The 16,712-nt window shown below is 42.9% G+C and overlaps 1 protein-coding gene across 1 annotated transcript in view; it reads left to right on the forward strand.

Annotated features, from left to right (window-relative positions):
- atp2b4 (ATPase plasma membrane Ca2+ transporting 4) overlaps nt 1–16,712 on the forward strand; it is a 146,026-nt gene that overhangs the window by 77,528 nt on the left and 51,786 nt on the right. The window contains exons 5-9 of the mRNA XM_079510344.1: nt 1,443–1,700; nt 5,058–5,183; nt 7,829–7,963; nt 11,490–11,525; nt 16,072–16,236. Coding sequence (XP_079366470.1) covers nt 1,443–1,700; nt 5,058–5,183; nt 7,829–7,963; nt 11,490–11,525; nt 16,072–16,236 — 720 coding nt within the window. The remainder of the gene's footprint in view (nt 1–1,442; nt 1,701–5,057; nt 5,184–7,828; nt 7,964–11,489; nt 11,526–16,071; nt 16,237–16,712) is intronic.

Below are 16,712 nucleotides of genomic sequence, written 5' to 3' on the forward strand. Positions count from 1 at the left end.
GGCTTTGAGATTCATTACACATCTAGATACCTTATTGGTCGCTGCAATTCATTGGAGCGACCTGTATCGCAGAGAAGGCGGAAGTGCGGAAGGCACGCTGCCACTCAAAGTGACTACTGGCCAATTAGTCTTTTCTGGGACTTTTCAAAGATCAATTCAAAGGAGCTTTATTGGCATTAGACAACAAATGTTTACATTGCATCTGATTGGCCTACCGAACATCCCCTTCTGTGACGCACGCAGAAGCTTGGCAAACTTCCACGTGCGTGCATTCCACCTCGGTGGAAAGCCTGGTCTGTTTTACTAAATTGCCATGTGATCCGGTCGGGAGCGGGTGATATCGTTACGTCATGTTGTAGTCATTGTTTTGTAGTCATCAGGCCGGAACCCTCTAAACCAGAACATTCTTTCCCTCAAACCAGAAGAATAATACCTTCCCAATAAAAGCCTTGATGCGGCATAGTGGGAGTCACGCTTTTATTGGGAAGACAATGTGTTAATATAATGTTAATGTAATATAATGAAACTTCTTTGTACAGGTATTGTTCTTCCTTCAGACAATGCAGCAGTGATAATAATAAGTAAATAATGATGACGGCAGCTTTATAAAATTGTAAAAGACAACCGTATCCTTTCCGTATCCGTGCACGCACTAGCGTTCAGTTGGATTGGCGCGCCTGATTGACGCGACCTATGAGTCAAACAATGACTCATAGGTTATCGAAGAGCGCCTTTTATCTAGCGTAAAACCACTGAAAACACATTATGACATTATGTGTGGACCTTAGAGCTTTATGACGAGAAATCTTGTCTACTACTGATTTTAAATTTAATTGATGCAAGAACATGCAAGAACAATGGCTTCTATTTCAGCTTTCTAACTGTCCAGTAAGAGAGAGAGAGAGGGCAGTATTATGCGTGTCTTAAGTACCAGGTCTTATTACTTAACTTAAGACCTGGAGGCGTGATCAATGCCATTTGGCTATTCTGAGTGGCCAAACAGCATTGACCACACCTCCAGGTCTTAAATTAAGTAATAAGACCTGGTACTTAAGACACGCAAAATAGGGCCCAGAGAGACTTGGAATCCCCATCGATGATGTCATTGGTAGTCAGTTTTCTGAAATGCCCATGGTCCACCTCTGAGATTGTCAGACTAGACAGAAATTGTGGCATCTTATAATGAGCGAGAGAGGACCTTATCTGAAGATACATTTAAAAAAGTGCTCCTTTAAAATTGGCCTGTGGCTGGACGTCCCAAACGTAGCATCCGGTTTTGATTGGACAAATACGGTCACTATGAATAGAAATGTCCATTCTACATTGTTTCTATGCTGCCACGTGCCGCCTCTTAAAACACATTGTAATACTTAAGCGCAGTGTTAACTTCTGAACAGCTGGTGCAACTGACCATGCCCAATATCTGTTCCCACGGCTTACAGCGTGTGGGGAGGCTGCCGCTGGCGCAGAGGACGAGGGTGAAGCGCAGGCCGGCTGGATCGAGGGTGCTGCCATCCTCTTCTCCGTCGCCATAGTGGTTCTGGTGACCGCTTTCAACGACTGGTCCAAGGAGAAGCAGTTCCGCGGGCTGCAGAACCGCATCGAGCAGGAGCAGAAGTTCACCGTCATCCGCAAGGGCCAAGTCATCCAGATCCCTGTGGCTGAGATCGTGACGGGAGACATTGCCCAGATCAAATATGGTGAGGGATGAGACCCATTATAGTGGAGAGACTCATGCATTAGCTGCCTTTTGATGCCCAGTGATTTAACTTCACCACTTTCACTTTTCTTACCCCTTTCAGTTTAAACTTCAAATTAAGTTGAATGAATGGGAACAGTCTGTGCTTTTGAGGTCGAATGGAAAGCAGTAGGTTCTCATTACTCTTACAGCTTGTTGAAAATATCCAGCGTTTTTTCCAATGCGTCATAACATGCTTTTGACAACGTAGAGTTTCACTTCTGTTGAGATAATCCGTACCTTGAACACAGTCATAAAGATTAAAAAGCAAGCCACCCTTCTGGTGGAAGGGTCATAAAACAATGCCAGGATTTGTCAGAACGTATTTATATTGGCAACGAGCAAAGGTACTGTTTTCTGCAGGAGAGCCCGGTTATCCTGCACAAGTGCTGAAATGATTTACCGCTGAGCTTACAGAGCCTGCCTGCTTGCTCTGGGGAGAAATGTAATTTTGTCCAAAACATTTCTCAAACGAGAATCGTATCACACTCAACTCAACTCAACATCTACAGTTGGAGGCCATCGATATTGTCCTTTTCTTTTTGCTGAGGTTTGCGTGATCTGCGCAAAAGGACAGTTAACCCATTTTGGGTGGGAACCCCTTTTGGTGTTTTAAACATTATGTTATAATTTAGCTATTGAAAAATAGCAGATCTACAAGCTCATAGCGCGCCACCGAGTGGCGTGCTACGAGCTTGTAGGTCTGCTATTTCTTGAAAAATCGTGAAAATATTTATTTCAGAAAACTGGAGGATTTAGAAGGATTTTTTTAAATTTTGAGGTCAGGCCTAAATGGGTCAAATGATAAGGGACAATATCGGTGGCACCCAACTGTAAAAACAAACATGAAAAAACACAGGTCATGTCCGACATCTAAATGTCTCAGGGTGCAGGGCGACCAAATACAACAACACCAATTGTATAAGTTATGTTACAGATCGGACAAAATATCATTTTATTCACACACAAAAAAATGACATGACATTTGGCATATTTGTAGGGATTTGTATTTGCAAAGATGGTTTTTAAAAAAGCACATCAACATGGAGAACTACTATCTGATCCTCTGCTGCTGAAATAAAATGTCATATGGGGAAATAGTTTCAATAATTCATTGCTCCAGTGGCTTGTTTCCAAGTGCCAGAGGGGCAGCCGGGTGTCATCAGTTAATCTAGGAACATGTGAATTAATGTCCAATTAAAATGCTGCAGGGGGAGAACGTTGGCTGTCTTTGATGTTTGTGTCATGACTCCTGATTGAATGTCCACAGGACTCGCACCACAGTGTGGCAATATGAAGCACCACAGTGTGGGCAATATGAAGCACCGCGGCACCACAGTGTGGGCAATATGAAGCACACAGGACTCGCACCACAGTGTGGGCAATATGAAGCACCGCGGCACCACAGTGTGGGCAATATGAAGCACTCAATTAGCATAGGAATGTAACTTTCTCTCCTCTGTACCACTACTCAGGATCACTGTTAATTTTGTTGACGTAAGATTAAATGGTTATTCAAAGGTTATGTGTTAACATTCAATGGTTACGTGTTATTCAAAAGACTAAATCAAAATCTGCTGAAAAACGTAACGCTGCTCAGGATAGGATGGCGGTTAAACTTAACGCTGCTCAGGATAGGATGGCGGTTAAACTTAACGCTGCTCAGGATAGGATGGCGGTTAAATGAACACTGCTCAGGATCGGATGGCGGTTAAATGAACACTGCTCAGGATAGGATGGCGGTTAAATGAACACTGCTCAGGATAGGATGGCGGTTAAACTTAACGCTGCTCAGGATAGGATGGCGGTTAAATAAACACTGCTCAGGATAGGATGGTGGTTAAATGAACACTGCTCAGGATAGGATGGCGGTTAAATGAACACTGCTCAGGATAGGATGGCGGTTAAACTTAACGCTGCTTAGGATAGGATGGCGGTTAAATTAACACTGCTCAGGATAGGATGGCGGTTAAATGAACACTGCTCAGGATAGGATGGCGGTTAAATGAACACTGCTCAGGATAGGATGGCGGTTAAATGAACACTGCTCAGGATAGGATGGCGGTTAAATGAACACTGCTCAGGATAGGATGGCGGTTAAATTAACACTGCTCAGGATAGGATGGCGGTTAAATGAACACTGCTCAGGATAGGATGGCGGTTAAATGAACACTGCTCAGGATAGGATGGCGGTTAAATGAACACTACTCAGGATAGGATGGCGGTTAAATTAACACTGCTCAGGATAGGATGGCGGTTAAATGAACACTGCTCAGGATAGGATGGCGGTTAAACTTAACGCTGCCAAGGATAGGATGGCGGTTAAATGAACACTACTCAGGATAGGATGGCGGTTAAATTAACACTGCTCAGGATAGGATGGCGGTTAAATGAACACTGCTCAGGATAGGATGGCGGTTAAATGAACACTGCTCAGGATAGGATGGCGGTTAAATGAACACTGCTCAGGATAGGATGGCGGTTAAGCGCAAACTATACTGCGGAGCAGGATGGTGTCACAATTAACAACAAACTAATAATAATAAACTTTGAAGCTAACAATGCATCACAAAGTCGTGTGACAAAGTATTCAGATTAAGTTTATATGATGCTGTCATTGCATTCATTCTATTCTATATTGGTAAGCTCTAATTAATCGGCAATTGGTGAAGAGAATCTCAGAAGGAGATATGAACGTTAGACAGGAAGGAAATTGGGCAGTCAATTGTCACTTCTTATGTAGATTAACCCGTGAAGGACACATCCTATCCATAGCATTGGCACATCTTCCTCCTCCAGTGATCATGTCACTAATAATCATAGCAACTCAAACACGGCCATCATCAAACGTTTACTCTCAATGGTGAACTTGTAGGTCATGCATAGGCAACTGGCGTCCCAGGGGGCCACATGCGGCCCCCACCTTCACCTGTGTCCCTCAGGTTAATATCGCAATACTCATATATTAATTGATATATTATTGATTTCAGCTGTTACAATTCCAAACATGCAAACATGTCCCACTTGAATGACTTTAGTATCTTAATGACTACTATACTAGTCTTTTGTCCAATGTATTTGCATTTAAGTTCATAAAGTTAACATGAGTATAACTAAATGCATTTGAAATAAAATTAAAAGAATTACATTTCAGGATTCCAATTCAGAGATATCAACAACTAATAATTCTGAATTTTGCGTTTTGTGCTTGTAGATCGGCTATTTTTGCTACGACAGTAATATGCAATGTGGCCCTCTGGAGTGAGTGTGGAACTATGGTGGTCCTCCCCATCTTCAAAGTTGTCCACCCCTGTTGTAGGTGACCTGCTTCCTGCCGATGGCATCCTGATCCAAGGCAACGACCTGAAGATAGACGAGAGCTCTCTGACTGGAGAATCGGACCAAGTCAGGAAGTCTCTGGACAAGGACCCCATGCTACTGTCCGGTAAGACTGCATGCTTGTCATTTCACAGCAATGAAGGCAAAAAGAAAACATCCAACATCCAGTGTGTGCAATTGGTGCTATGAACAATCTTCATTGCTTGGCATATCAAGTGTAAATGCTGTGTTCAGTGCTGTGAACTGATGCATTTGAGGCCATCGATTCTTTCACGGACACATAACTGTACATGGAAGACATACAGTAGGGCATTTTCTGCCACACTATATTATTGATCTCCTCACATCAGAACGATGGCATTGAGGTTAAAAATCAGCAAAGCTTTTCATTAATGTTAAACCTTTTATTAAAAATTCATGAAAGACTTTGGTATTATAGTCATCTAAAATAATGTCTAGATGAAACTTATGCCCCATTCAAGATTTGCAGGCAATGTGTCGGCATATTTGATTCTGGTGTCATGTGTGAACATGCACCGAATTGGCGGCAATCTTGTTTCGGCATTCCTGCCTGCTTGCATGGGACCTATACAACATTGCAGGCAAAGTCTCTACAGAAAGCAAGGGTGAAACTGAACACTGTTCACCCTTAACAGAGCAGCAGTCCAGCTTTGTTAAGCCCCGCATCCCGGTGATAATCAATGATGATCATATCACATTATTATTATTCTGCCTGTAAATGGTCTCTTTCAAAGCCTCAGCAGAAAGCCATTAGTTTTCTTCCACTTTTTTATTTCAATAGATCGGGACGCTGTATTTGATGCTATACCTTTCTTTGTACGGCATTTGCCTAGATGGACTTATTGATACCTTTGCGTGTTTTAACCCATTTTGACCTGAGATCAGATTCTAAAAATGTCTTCTACATCCTGACAGTTTTCTGAAAAAGCTATGTTTCTATGTCAGTCGTTCTTCGATTTTTCAAAAATAACAGACCTACAAGCTCGTAGCGCGCCACTCGGTGGCGCGCTATGAGCTTGTAGATCTGCTATTTTTCAATAGCTAAAGCATAACATAATGCTAACACCAAAAGGGGTTCCCGCCCAAAATGGGTTAAACTATGGGGAGGGGGGGGGGGTCTCTTACCATTGATCTGAATCTCATTCATTTCATTGTTTTTTTTTAGATCTTTAATCTATTTTCTCATCCCGTTATGGCACCACCGATAGACAGATTTTTGTAAAACACGTGCTGTTATTACTCCTACAGATTGTGTCCAAACATCACACAAATCGGTACACATTATCTCTATGGTCATGTGAAATGCCACCCTTTTCACATTGGCCTATTTTAGCTCGACCAGGAGGCAAAGTTTTGCGAAACATGTTTTGTTTTTGTATTACTCCTACACAGTTTGTCCAAAGATCACACAAATTGGTGCACATTTTGTCTACAGTATGTGATCGAGAAGCATCTGTCCGATTCTTTTTTTTATATAGTCCATCCTAATTGGCATCTAAACTTTGCAGGAGTGGCTCGTTTTGAACAAAATTACAACATCATGAACGCAACAACCTACCTGACCTGGTGGAGACACTTTTTCTAGTTATTATTATTATTATTCTCTCACTTGAGTAGCAGGTACTGTACTCTTTACAGAACAATAAGACGTGAGATCGCCTCTACTACTGTCTATGCCGCCAACTTATGTTAAATAGTTTCCCGAAAATGTAACGGTATGTCCATATCTGAACTGGACTCACAATTCAGCCTCTAATGCTTCACTCAACTAGATTGAGATCAACCTCCCAGCTTCTGTAAATGGTGCATTTATATAGCGCTTTTATCCAAAGCACTTACATTGTGCATTACATTCACCCATTCACACACTGGTCAAAGTCAAAGTCGTACGATTTGTCACACACGTTACCGCAGTGAAATTTGTCCTCCGCATTTGACCCATCTCTTGGAGCGGTGAGCCGCAGCCAAGGAGCGATGAGCTGCAGCCGTGCCGCGTTCAGGAATCATTAGATTAGTTTGATTTGACCCCCCAATCCAACCCTTGATGGCGCTGAGTGCCAAGCAGGGAGGCATTGGGTCCCATTTTGACAGTCTTTGGTATGACCCAGCCGGGGATCGAACCCCAACCTCCCAATTTCAGGGCGGACACTCTAACCACAAGACCACTGACTGGATGGTGGCGGACTCCATGCAAGGCACCAACCTGCTCGTCGGGAGCAATTTGGGGTTCAGAGTCTTGCTCAAGGACACTTGAACACTAACTCTGGGGGAGCCCTGGATGGAACTGGGAACCTTCCGGTTCCGTGATTGAAACTGGGTGTAAACAGAGTGTTCTTTTGCAGAACCAATCCAAAGTCTTTTGGGCAGGCCTATTGGGGCAGTGACATGATTGGTTTAAGTCTTTTGGGCAGGCCTATTGGGGCAGTGACATGATTGGTTTCCAAATCAGAAGGTGTAGGTTTGTTAGGGACTGTTTTTGCCACCATTCTTGCAACTACGTTGCATTTAGGAATCCCGCCGATTGCTTAGGTTGGTGTTGCTGAGATTAGATGAAAACTTTTTCACTATTCCTCCTCGTTTTTCAGCCACATTCCACTAATAGTAGTAGTATAGTATACAGTAGCATATAATGTAACATGAATCATTATTCCTTCATTAAAACTGTACAGCTGTCACGATTTGACTTGGTGTGCACTGTGCACATTGTCTCTCTCTCTCTTCCTCCCCCAGGAACCCATGTGATGGAGGGATCGGGCAGAATGCTGGTGTCAGCTGTCGGACTCAACTCGCAGACAGGCATCATTTTTACCCTCTTGGGCGCTGGCGAGCATGAAGAAGAGAAACAGAGGCAAGGAAGCAAGAAAAGTAAGGCTAACCAAACAGGCATGCCAACTAAATGCCTCGTCACAGCTGCTCATCCAATGGAAGAGGCTCATGTTGACATGTTGGCTTTTCTCCAACTTGCTTTCACTGTCACTCTCTGGCCCTTGCAGGGTTTTCTTTCTCTCTTCTTTCCTCTTTTTTAATTTTTAACATTGATTGTTTATGGAAAGTGGTTGCAGGAGGAATAATGTGCCATAAAGTTCAGGTAATGTCAGATTGCCGATGATGTACCCAAATACGTTAGTCCAGTGACACTCAACCTTTTTAATTTTAAGGACTCCCAGTTTGATATGCCTTAGCCATCATTTTTATATGATTTTATGTCTGGGACTCAAATCTACTTATTCAAATCCTCATTTCAAAAAAATGCAACCAAATGGACCCAAAAGGGTCAAGTTATCTTCATTTGTACAATCTCTGGTGTTTCTTGGTGTGAATGGGTATTTCAGCCTGATACGGTTCCAATTTGTTCCTAACTATCATTTAGCTGGTGCCCCCTGGAACCCCCTCAAGGACCCTTGGGGTTCCCTGACTCCAGTGCATTAGTCTATACTACTATACTACTACTGATGCTGCTGTTATTGCTTTTATTAGTTTGCATATACAGTCAAAGGTCCTGGTATTTCTGTATTGTCTATATGGTGCTCCAGACCGCTCTCATCCAAATGTCAACCCTTCACTACCTCCTCCATTTTCTCAAATATATATTAGTCCTATTTCAGGTCTCAGACTCGACAGCAGAGGTTAGATATCCTCTTATCCTCTCTAGTGGTGTTACTTTTTCCTGTGGTGAACAAATAATTAACAATAAATAATTACTAGTCCATCAGCTCAAAAGAACAATATCATGCATCTGCAATGGATCTATCTTGCTTTCGGTTTACTTATGGTCCATACTAACAACCTTTTTAACTGTAAATGTTTGTTGATTTGTTTTGTTTGTTTGTGTTTTGCAACACATTTTGGCTTCAGGTTTTGATTTCCTGAGGCATTCATTCTGCAAGGGATGAATGCGCCACTTCAGAGAAGAGAGAGAGAGGGGGAGAGAGAGAGAGACAATGCTAATGTGAAATGTTTTCTCACCCACCAATTATCAGCTTTGGAATCCGGGCCAATAATGAGCTGAATGATACTTCAGAGCATCATCAAGGGTCTTAATGATATTATAACATCATACTTTTTTTTTTTATTGGATGCAGTCGGATAAATAGAACCACTTAATAGAATGACTCAAGGAGCAGTGCATTTGTCAACATTTACACGCATGCAGCACGGGCACACGCACACACAAACACGCACGCACGCAGGTACGCACGCACGCACGCACGCACACACGTTCTGGCATTTCCGAAAATGGCACAGACATGCAACAGACGTCACTGTCACACATGGCTGCCTCAGCCCTTCTACTCACAGACACGCCATTCCTTTTTTCTTTTCTGGAAATGGCAGAGATGCACAACAGACTGCAGTCACATGTGGCTGCATCAGCACTTGTACACAGACATGCACATTGCCCCTCCCACTGCCACATCACATTCAGAGACCCAGACATGCACAAGTTACAGTACTGTGCACGCACGCACGCACACAGACGTGCAATCATGCATCACACAAATTATGTTAGTTTTTTTTAACCTAAAACCTGAACCTAAACGCAATATATTGACATAAGTCATTCAATTTGATTAAAGTGTCAAATCACAACAAGTTGTCTCAAGACACTTGGAGCAGAGAACTGACTAGATCCCACCCAAGCAAGCAATTTTGTGACAGTGGTAATAAAAAACAGTGGTAATGAAAAACAGGTCCACGGCCCGCTCTTGATAGGCTCCGTGAAGAGGCCTGGTCCACGGGCACACTCTTGAGGCTCCGTGAAGAGGCCTGGTCCACGGGCACACTCTGGAGGCTCCGTGAAGAGGCCTGGTCCACGGGCACACTCTGGAGGCTCCGTGAAGAGGCCTGGTCCACGGGCACACTCTGGAGGCTCCGTGAAGAGGCCTGGTCCACGGGCACACTCTTGAGGCTCCGTGAAGAGGCCTGGTCCACGGGCACACTCTTGATAGGCAGCTGGGGGTCCATAATAGAAGTCCATGGAATTGCAGAGTGGGAGACAGAAAAATAAACACTGGGCAACACTATAGCATTCTTCTGCTATAGTAGCTTTGTTACAGTATATTGAATTCTTACAACCACAACACATTTCTATCTATCGACCTAACCACAAGCATAACACACTTCTATCACTGGCACACGTACACACACACAGGGAGAGGTAGTCGCACAGTTACTGAAGGCCTGGGATCATTCTTCTGCTATAGTAGCGTTGTTATAGTATATACACACACTGAATTCTTCCAACCACAAGCACAACACATTTCTATCTATCGACCTAACCACAAGCATAACACACTTCTATCACATGCACACGTACACGCACGCACGCAGGCACACACGCACACAGCACACGCACACAGCACACACACAAAACAAGAGGAAATAAAACTCCTTTTCATTGTCTTGTATGTACCTGCTGTATTGATATAAAAGGGTGACCATCTCCAAGGCATCTAGAAGTCTCCACATATAATCCCTTTGGGTGGTGGGTGAAGATCCATTGTGAGTCGCAGGCGCGGAGATCACATGCCAACTTACAGTGATATGTTGCCATGCATTCTAAAGTTTATTACACACACAGAGGAATATATACAGTAGGACAGTGAATCTATGACATCCCTAGTAGATTATGGAAACCATGATAAGAACTTGCATCTCATATCATATTGTACGTACAGTCAGTCCCTCTGATACAGTAGTATAGACATGGTTATCAATATGCTTATGCAGCTATATGTGTCGTCTGAGTCAGGCAGCTGAGGCCGTATTACAACACCTGCATGCACATAATGTGTATCAATATATCACATTGCTGTGAATGTAGCTCAAGAGGTAGAGCAGGTCGTCCAATGATCCATGGGTCGGCGGTTCGAATCCCGGCTCCTCCTGTCTACATGTCGAAGTGTCCTTGGGCAAGACACTGAACCCCACATTGCTCCCGATGTGCTGGTTGGTACCTTGCATGGCTTCCGCCGCAATCGGTGTATGAATGTGTGTGTGAATGGGTGAATGTAATGCACAATCTATGTAAAGCGCCTTGGATAAAGGCGCTATATAAATGCACCATTTACCATTTTATGCTGAATCTGAGTCTAAGGTACTCAATGACCTGGCTCATCAGATCCATTCTTTATGGTCTAGTATTGGTCTACTAATGGTATAAGAACCCATAAAAACACCTCCAACACAGTTTGGAACAGATGACCGCTCTCTCTCTCCTCTGATGGCCCATTTCAGCACACAGACGAGCACACACACACACACACACACACACACATGTGGTTTTCTATTACGTTTTGCCCTTTTTACGTTTCCTTCAGTTTTATGATTTGTCCTCTTTCCTTTGAGCCATGTTATCAGCATACCGCACTCTCTTCCTCTGTCCGAACAGGTAAAAAACAAGGAGCCCCAGAAAATCGCAACAAAGGTAACCCCTCCCTCCCCTCCCCCCCTCCCACTCACCCCACCTCATCCCCCACACGCCCCCTGTCCGTTCAGGGGCAGGCTGGGAGTCTTGTGTCAACCTCTCTCTCTCTCTCTCTCTCTCTCTCTCTTATGTGTTTCACGCTGCTTTTCCCCCCACACCTGCTGTAAATAAGGGTGGCGCTCTCTCGCCTTGCTTCACCTGTGAAAGGGTGCAACTCTCATTGCCTGCAGACCCACGTTAGCCTGTTAGAGATGTAGCCCGCAGCCCATTATCAAAACCAAGCAATGGTCTGCATAGAACATAAAACGTCTTAGAACATTGTGCTTGTGGTCGCGGTCGCAGTGCAAAACGGGAAGGTCAACGAGGCAAAAAGAAGCGAGGCAGGCGAAACAAAAATATGTGCAAAAAGGACGATACAGTGCAATTGTGGACAATCTCAGGTATTTGAGTAATCGGCGCATTAAGTTCAACTGTCCATAAACTGCAGGTGTACAATACAATATGGATAGATCACCGTCATTCAGGTATAAGATGGTGAGGGAAATAGCCTATAGCCCCTCATTTATTATACTTTGGGCTGTCATAGGCCCATTTTGACTTGTGCTTTTAGATCCAGCACACGTACAACCTCCTCTGCAAGCTGTCTCATCACGTGCGCGCGCACACACACACACACACACACACACACACACACACACACACACACACACACACACACACACACACACACACTCCCCACCGCCTCACTACCTCCCACAGCTTCGGCATCTGCTGCAGACAGAATGCCTCTTCATTGCACGTACTATACGCACACACATACACACACACTCACGCACACACATACATACACACACACACTCACTCACACAATGCCTAGCCCCTCCACCTTCTTTCCTTCCCCTTGCCCTTGGACTTAATCACCATTAAACATCCTTTGATGTCTCTGGTATGAGAGAGTGAAAGGGAGATATTTCCCCAGCAGGATTAATCTAGTTTCAGTTAACTGAAATTCAGCAGCTTTTCAGCTGTCTACTTGTATTGTACTTGGTCATGATGTCCATTGAGAATACACTCCATTGCGTCGCGTTTAATTAAGTTTAGCTTTTCAGCTACAACTTAAAATATTGTCTGTAGAATTTTGTTTGTCTATTTACATTCTATAATGTAAATATTAACCCATTTTGACCTGAGATCAGATTCTAAAATTGTCTTCTAAATCCTGACAGTTTTCTGAAAAAGCTATGTTTCTATGTCAGTCGTTCTTCGATTTAAAAAAAAATAGCAGACCTACAAGCTCGTAGCGCGCCACTCGGATCTGCTATTTTTCAATAGCTATATTATAACATAATGCTAACACCAAAAGGGGTTCCTGCCCAAAATGGGTTAAAGTTAAATATAATATTTTTAACCATATATTTATATTATCCCACTACATTCCGCAACTCAAATCAACTACTCAAAACCATCCTACTTTTGGAACATTGTCAAATGTTCAGGCTGTATTGCTAAATTATGTGTTTCATACAACCATCATAACGGCTGTCGACACAAGCCCATTCAACACGTCGTCAGCAGAACTAGGACGATAACATTGTATTACAGTCGGCTAAGTAACCATTTTGGTTCAATATAACAACTCTGCATATCCTATCTAACACTAATTGTGTTTCACTTCATCAAAGTATCTAATGTATAACTTGCATGGCAAGAAAGTCCTAAGTTACAGTTTCTGACAATTCTCGCCATCTGAATAAATTACAATGAATAACCCCTTGGCCAAAGCTATGGTGTGGGAGTTGCACCCTTGCAGTATCACAGCCTGTGGAATTTGTTTGTTCTGTTGCAGTTTTTTTCTTTTCCTCTTTTGTTTTGGCTTTGTTTTCTGTCAATTCTCCCACTGTTGCCTCTTTCCAGGGTATTTCTCGGGACTCCATGCTGTCTCCTCCTAGTCACAGTTTGACTATCCTCTCTATCTCTATCTCTCTCTCACTCTTTCTCTGTCTCACTCTCTCTTTCTCTCTCTTGCTAAAATACAGCTTACAGTTGTTCTACCTCGTACCCTCACTCCTTTTTTGTTTTGTGGTTTTGTGTTGTTTCTTTGGTTTCTGGGTAATACTTTGAGTTCTTTATTTTTGTTTGTCAACTCACCACCTTGTTTTCCTTTTATTTATGTTTTACTGTGACACACACTCGCCCCTCTCTCTCCGCCGTGCGTGGTCCCATGGTTCCGTGCTGAGTCTGTTTTAAGTGCTGTGCGTTGATCCATCAGTGGGGTTCGTCCGTCAGTCCTCCTGCCTAAGTCCAGTCTGCGAGTCCAGTCCTTGTGAAGCTGTGTCAGTCGATTCTGTTTTCTCTGATTTTCTTCTATGTTGTGCTTGGTGGTCTGGTCCCAAAACCTGTCTTCAGAATGGACCATGTGCATATAGCAAGGAGAATATCCTGGGTTAGGTTTAATATGTCCTAAAAAAAAAACCTCCTCTTGCCCATTTGCAAAACAATAGATATCCTTTACCAAACTCTGTCAGCTAAGATTTACAAATGGGTTGATAGATCTGGACAGACACCAGGTCTAATTATATTCAGCCTTTAAATTTGGAGTCAGTGGAAAGGATGACGAAACAAAGTAATGTAAAATTACAATGTACTATTACAATGTAAAATTGTAATAGTAGCAATCATAGTAGATGTAAAACATTGTGGCACATACATAAATGTATTAAGCAGCTTCTTGCCGAATATTTGACATCATACCTGATGTAGACCAATGTAAACGCAAATGAGTGCCATCTAGAGGCCGTAAGGGCCACAAGCCAAGCAGAATTTGTCTGCATGCGAGTTTTAAAAGCAAACCGCGAGACCAGGATAGATTTTTTGCAAATACATTTTCTCCTGTTATGCATGCTGTACTGCAGACAGGGTGTTACCAATTAACACACGTTATCCAGGGGACTAACATGCTTCATGCACATGGTCCATTGGTATCTGTGTTTATACTGAATTGATGTTGGTGGTGTCAGAAGTGGGTTGATTCTCCATGAGGTTCTAAAGGAATTATGGGTACAGTTCGCTAGAATATTCAAGAGATTTAGTTACTGCTGCCTTTCTGTCCATCATTTGTATAGCTTGTGTATTTGTGTTATTCCCAAACAAGTATTCATTGTACTATTTGTTCCATTCAGTAACTAAATTCCACACAAATCCATATCTAGAAAACCTACTAAATACTGAACGTAAAATAAATCATTGGGACATTTACTAATAGTGTCACTGTTTTGTTAGATTAGAATTTATATTGACATGATACAACTGCTCCAAATATAGAGCCAATCACTGGGACACTTACTATAAAACGTCAAAAGAAAGCTGTTATTATATTTATTATTAGTAGTAGTATTATGAATCACCTTCTTTGCTATTCGGTGCTTTGATATATGTATCAGAAATGTATGGTGGAGACAGCAAATGTCAGGTTGCCCAGAGATCAAATTAATCGAGACAACTATGCTCTACAAATAGGACAAAACTATGACAATGAAGAGGTGAAATGCAAATAAGCTATTTGTGTATGCAAAACAGATGCAGGGTTGCATAGCAGGATGACTTATCTTTTCCTTTGACAAGACAAAACAAGAAACTGCAGAATAATTTTCATTCCTCCTATCCCCTTGATGTTCCTTGTTATAGTTGTGATGTCTAATGCTTTCCTGACAGAAGTGGGACACTGTTTGTCTATGATTGACACTTTCTTGTTAAATCCTCTTTTGTTTTATCACATCTGCTGTACTCTGTGCTGTGTGTGCTTAAATGTTCACCAAGCTACTTTTTCATAACTAACCACTGTTCCTTGTTTGCAAGAGGTACTAAAATGCCAATTTCTTGGACCGTTTTCATTTTCATTGATTGATTGTTATTTGATTATGAAATTGGTTAAAGGCAATGTTTACCATCAAGCATCACCAAAAATTACGATCCAGGTTTTTGATTCTTTGAGGGTTTTTGTTTTTCTGATCCGAGGGATCTCTATAATCCCTTGCGTTGCTTGACTAGCTTGAGTTTGTGGATCACTGGTCTGGTTGGCAGGATATTGTCTCTGTGACTCCAACTGAACCGAAAATCTTTTGTCTGCCTCTCTACCCGTCATTCCCAAACCACCCCTCAACCCCACTCCCTTATTTTTGGGGAAATCCACTCTCCTACCCCAACCACCTAATTCTACCTCCACTCTACCCCCTGCCCTCATTCACCCTCCGCAACCTATCCACTCTGCAATACACCACCTCCCTCAACCTGTTCTTCGCCCCCCAACCCCTTTATGTCCTCCTGCCTCTCTCTCTCTCATGTCAACTCTTCCACGTTTCTTCTCCCTGTCCTTCTCCAAACTATGTACCCTTACGCCCCACCAACCACCACCCACCCCCCTCATACATCTTCCTCATACCTTTGCCTCCAACCCTCTCCACCTTGCCCGTCTTCCCTTGTGTCTGTCCTCCCACGATTCCCTGTCCTCCCACCAATACCCCCCTCCTCCATCCCTCCCACCTCATAGCTAAGACCCAAGATGGCATTGCACTAGAGATCCAGCCCTTGAAGAGCGAGGAGGCGGAGAAGGAGGAAGAGGCCAAGCCTGTGAAGAAAGTTCACGTTTCCAAGAAGGATAAGTCGGTGCTACAGGGCAAGCTCACCAGGCTGGCCGTGCAGATCGGGAAGGCTGGTGAGAACAACACAACACCCACACATTCAGTAGGCCTATCTCTAACTTTGAGAACAACACAACACCCACACATTCAGTAGGCCTATCTCTAACTTTGAGAACAACTCAACACCCACACATTCAGTAGGCCTATCTCTAACCTTTTAACATTCTAACATTCAGTAGACCTATCTCTAACCTTTAACATTCTAACATTCAGTAGGCCTATCTCTAACCTTTAACATTCTAACATTCAGTAGGCCTATCTCTAACCTTTAACATTCTAACATTCAGTAGGCCTATCTCTAACCTTTAACATTCTAACATTCAGTAGGCCTATCTCTAACCTTTTAACATGCTAACATTCAGTAGGCCTAGCTCTAACCTTTAACATTCTAACATTCAGTAGGCCTATCGCTAACCTTTAACATTCTAACATTCAGTAGGCCTATCTCTAACCTTTAACATTCTAACATTCAGTAGGCCTAGCTCTAACC

The sequence above is a fragment of the Electrona antarctica genome, assembly GCF_951216825.1.
Source record: "Electrona antarctica genome assembly, chromosome: 9".
Taxonomy (NCBI): Eukaryota; Metazoa; Chordata; class Actinopteri; order Myctophiformes; family Myctophidae; genus Electrona; species Electrona antarctica.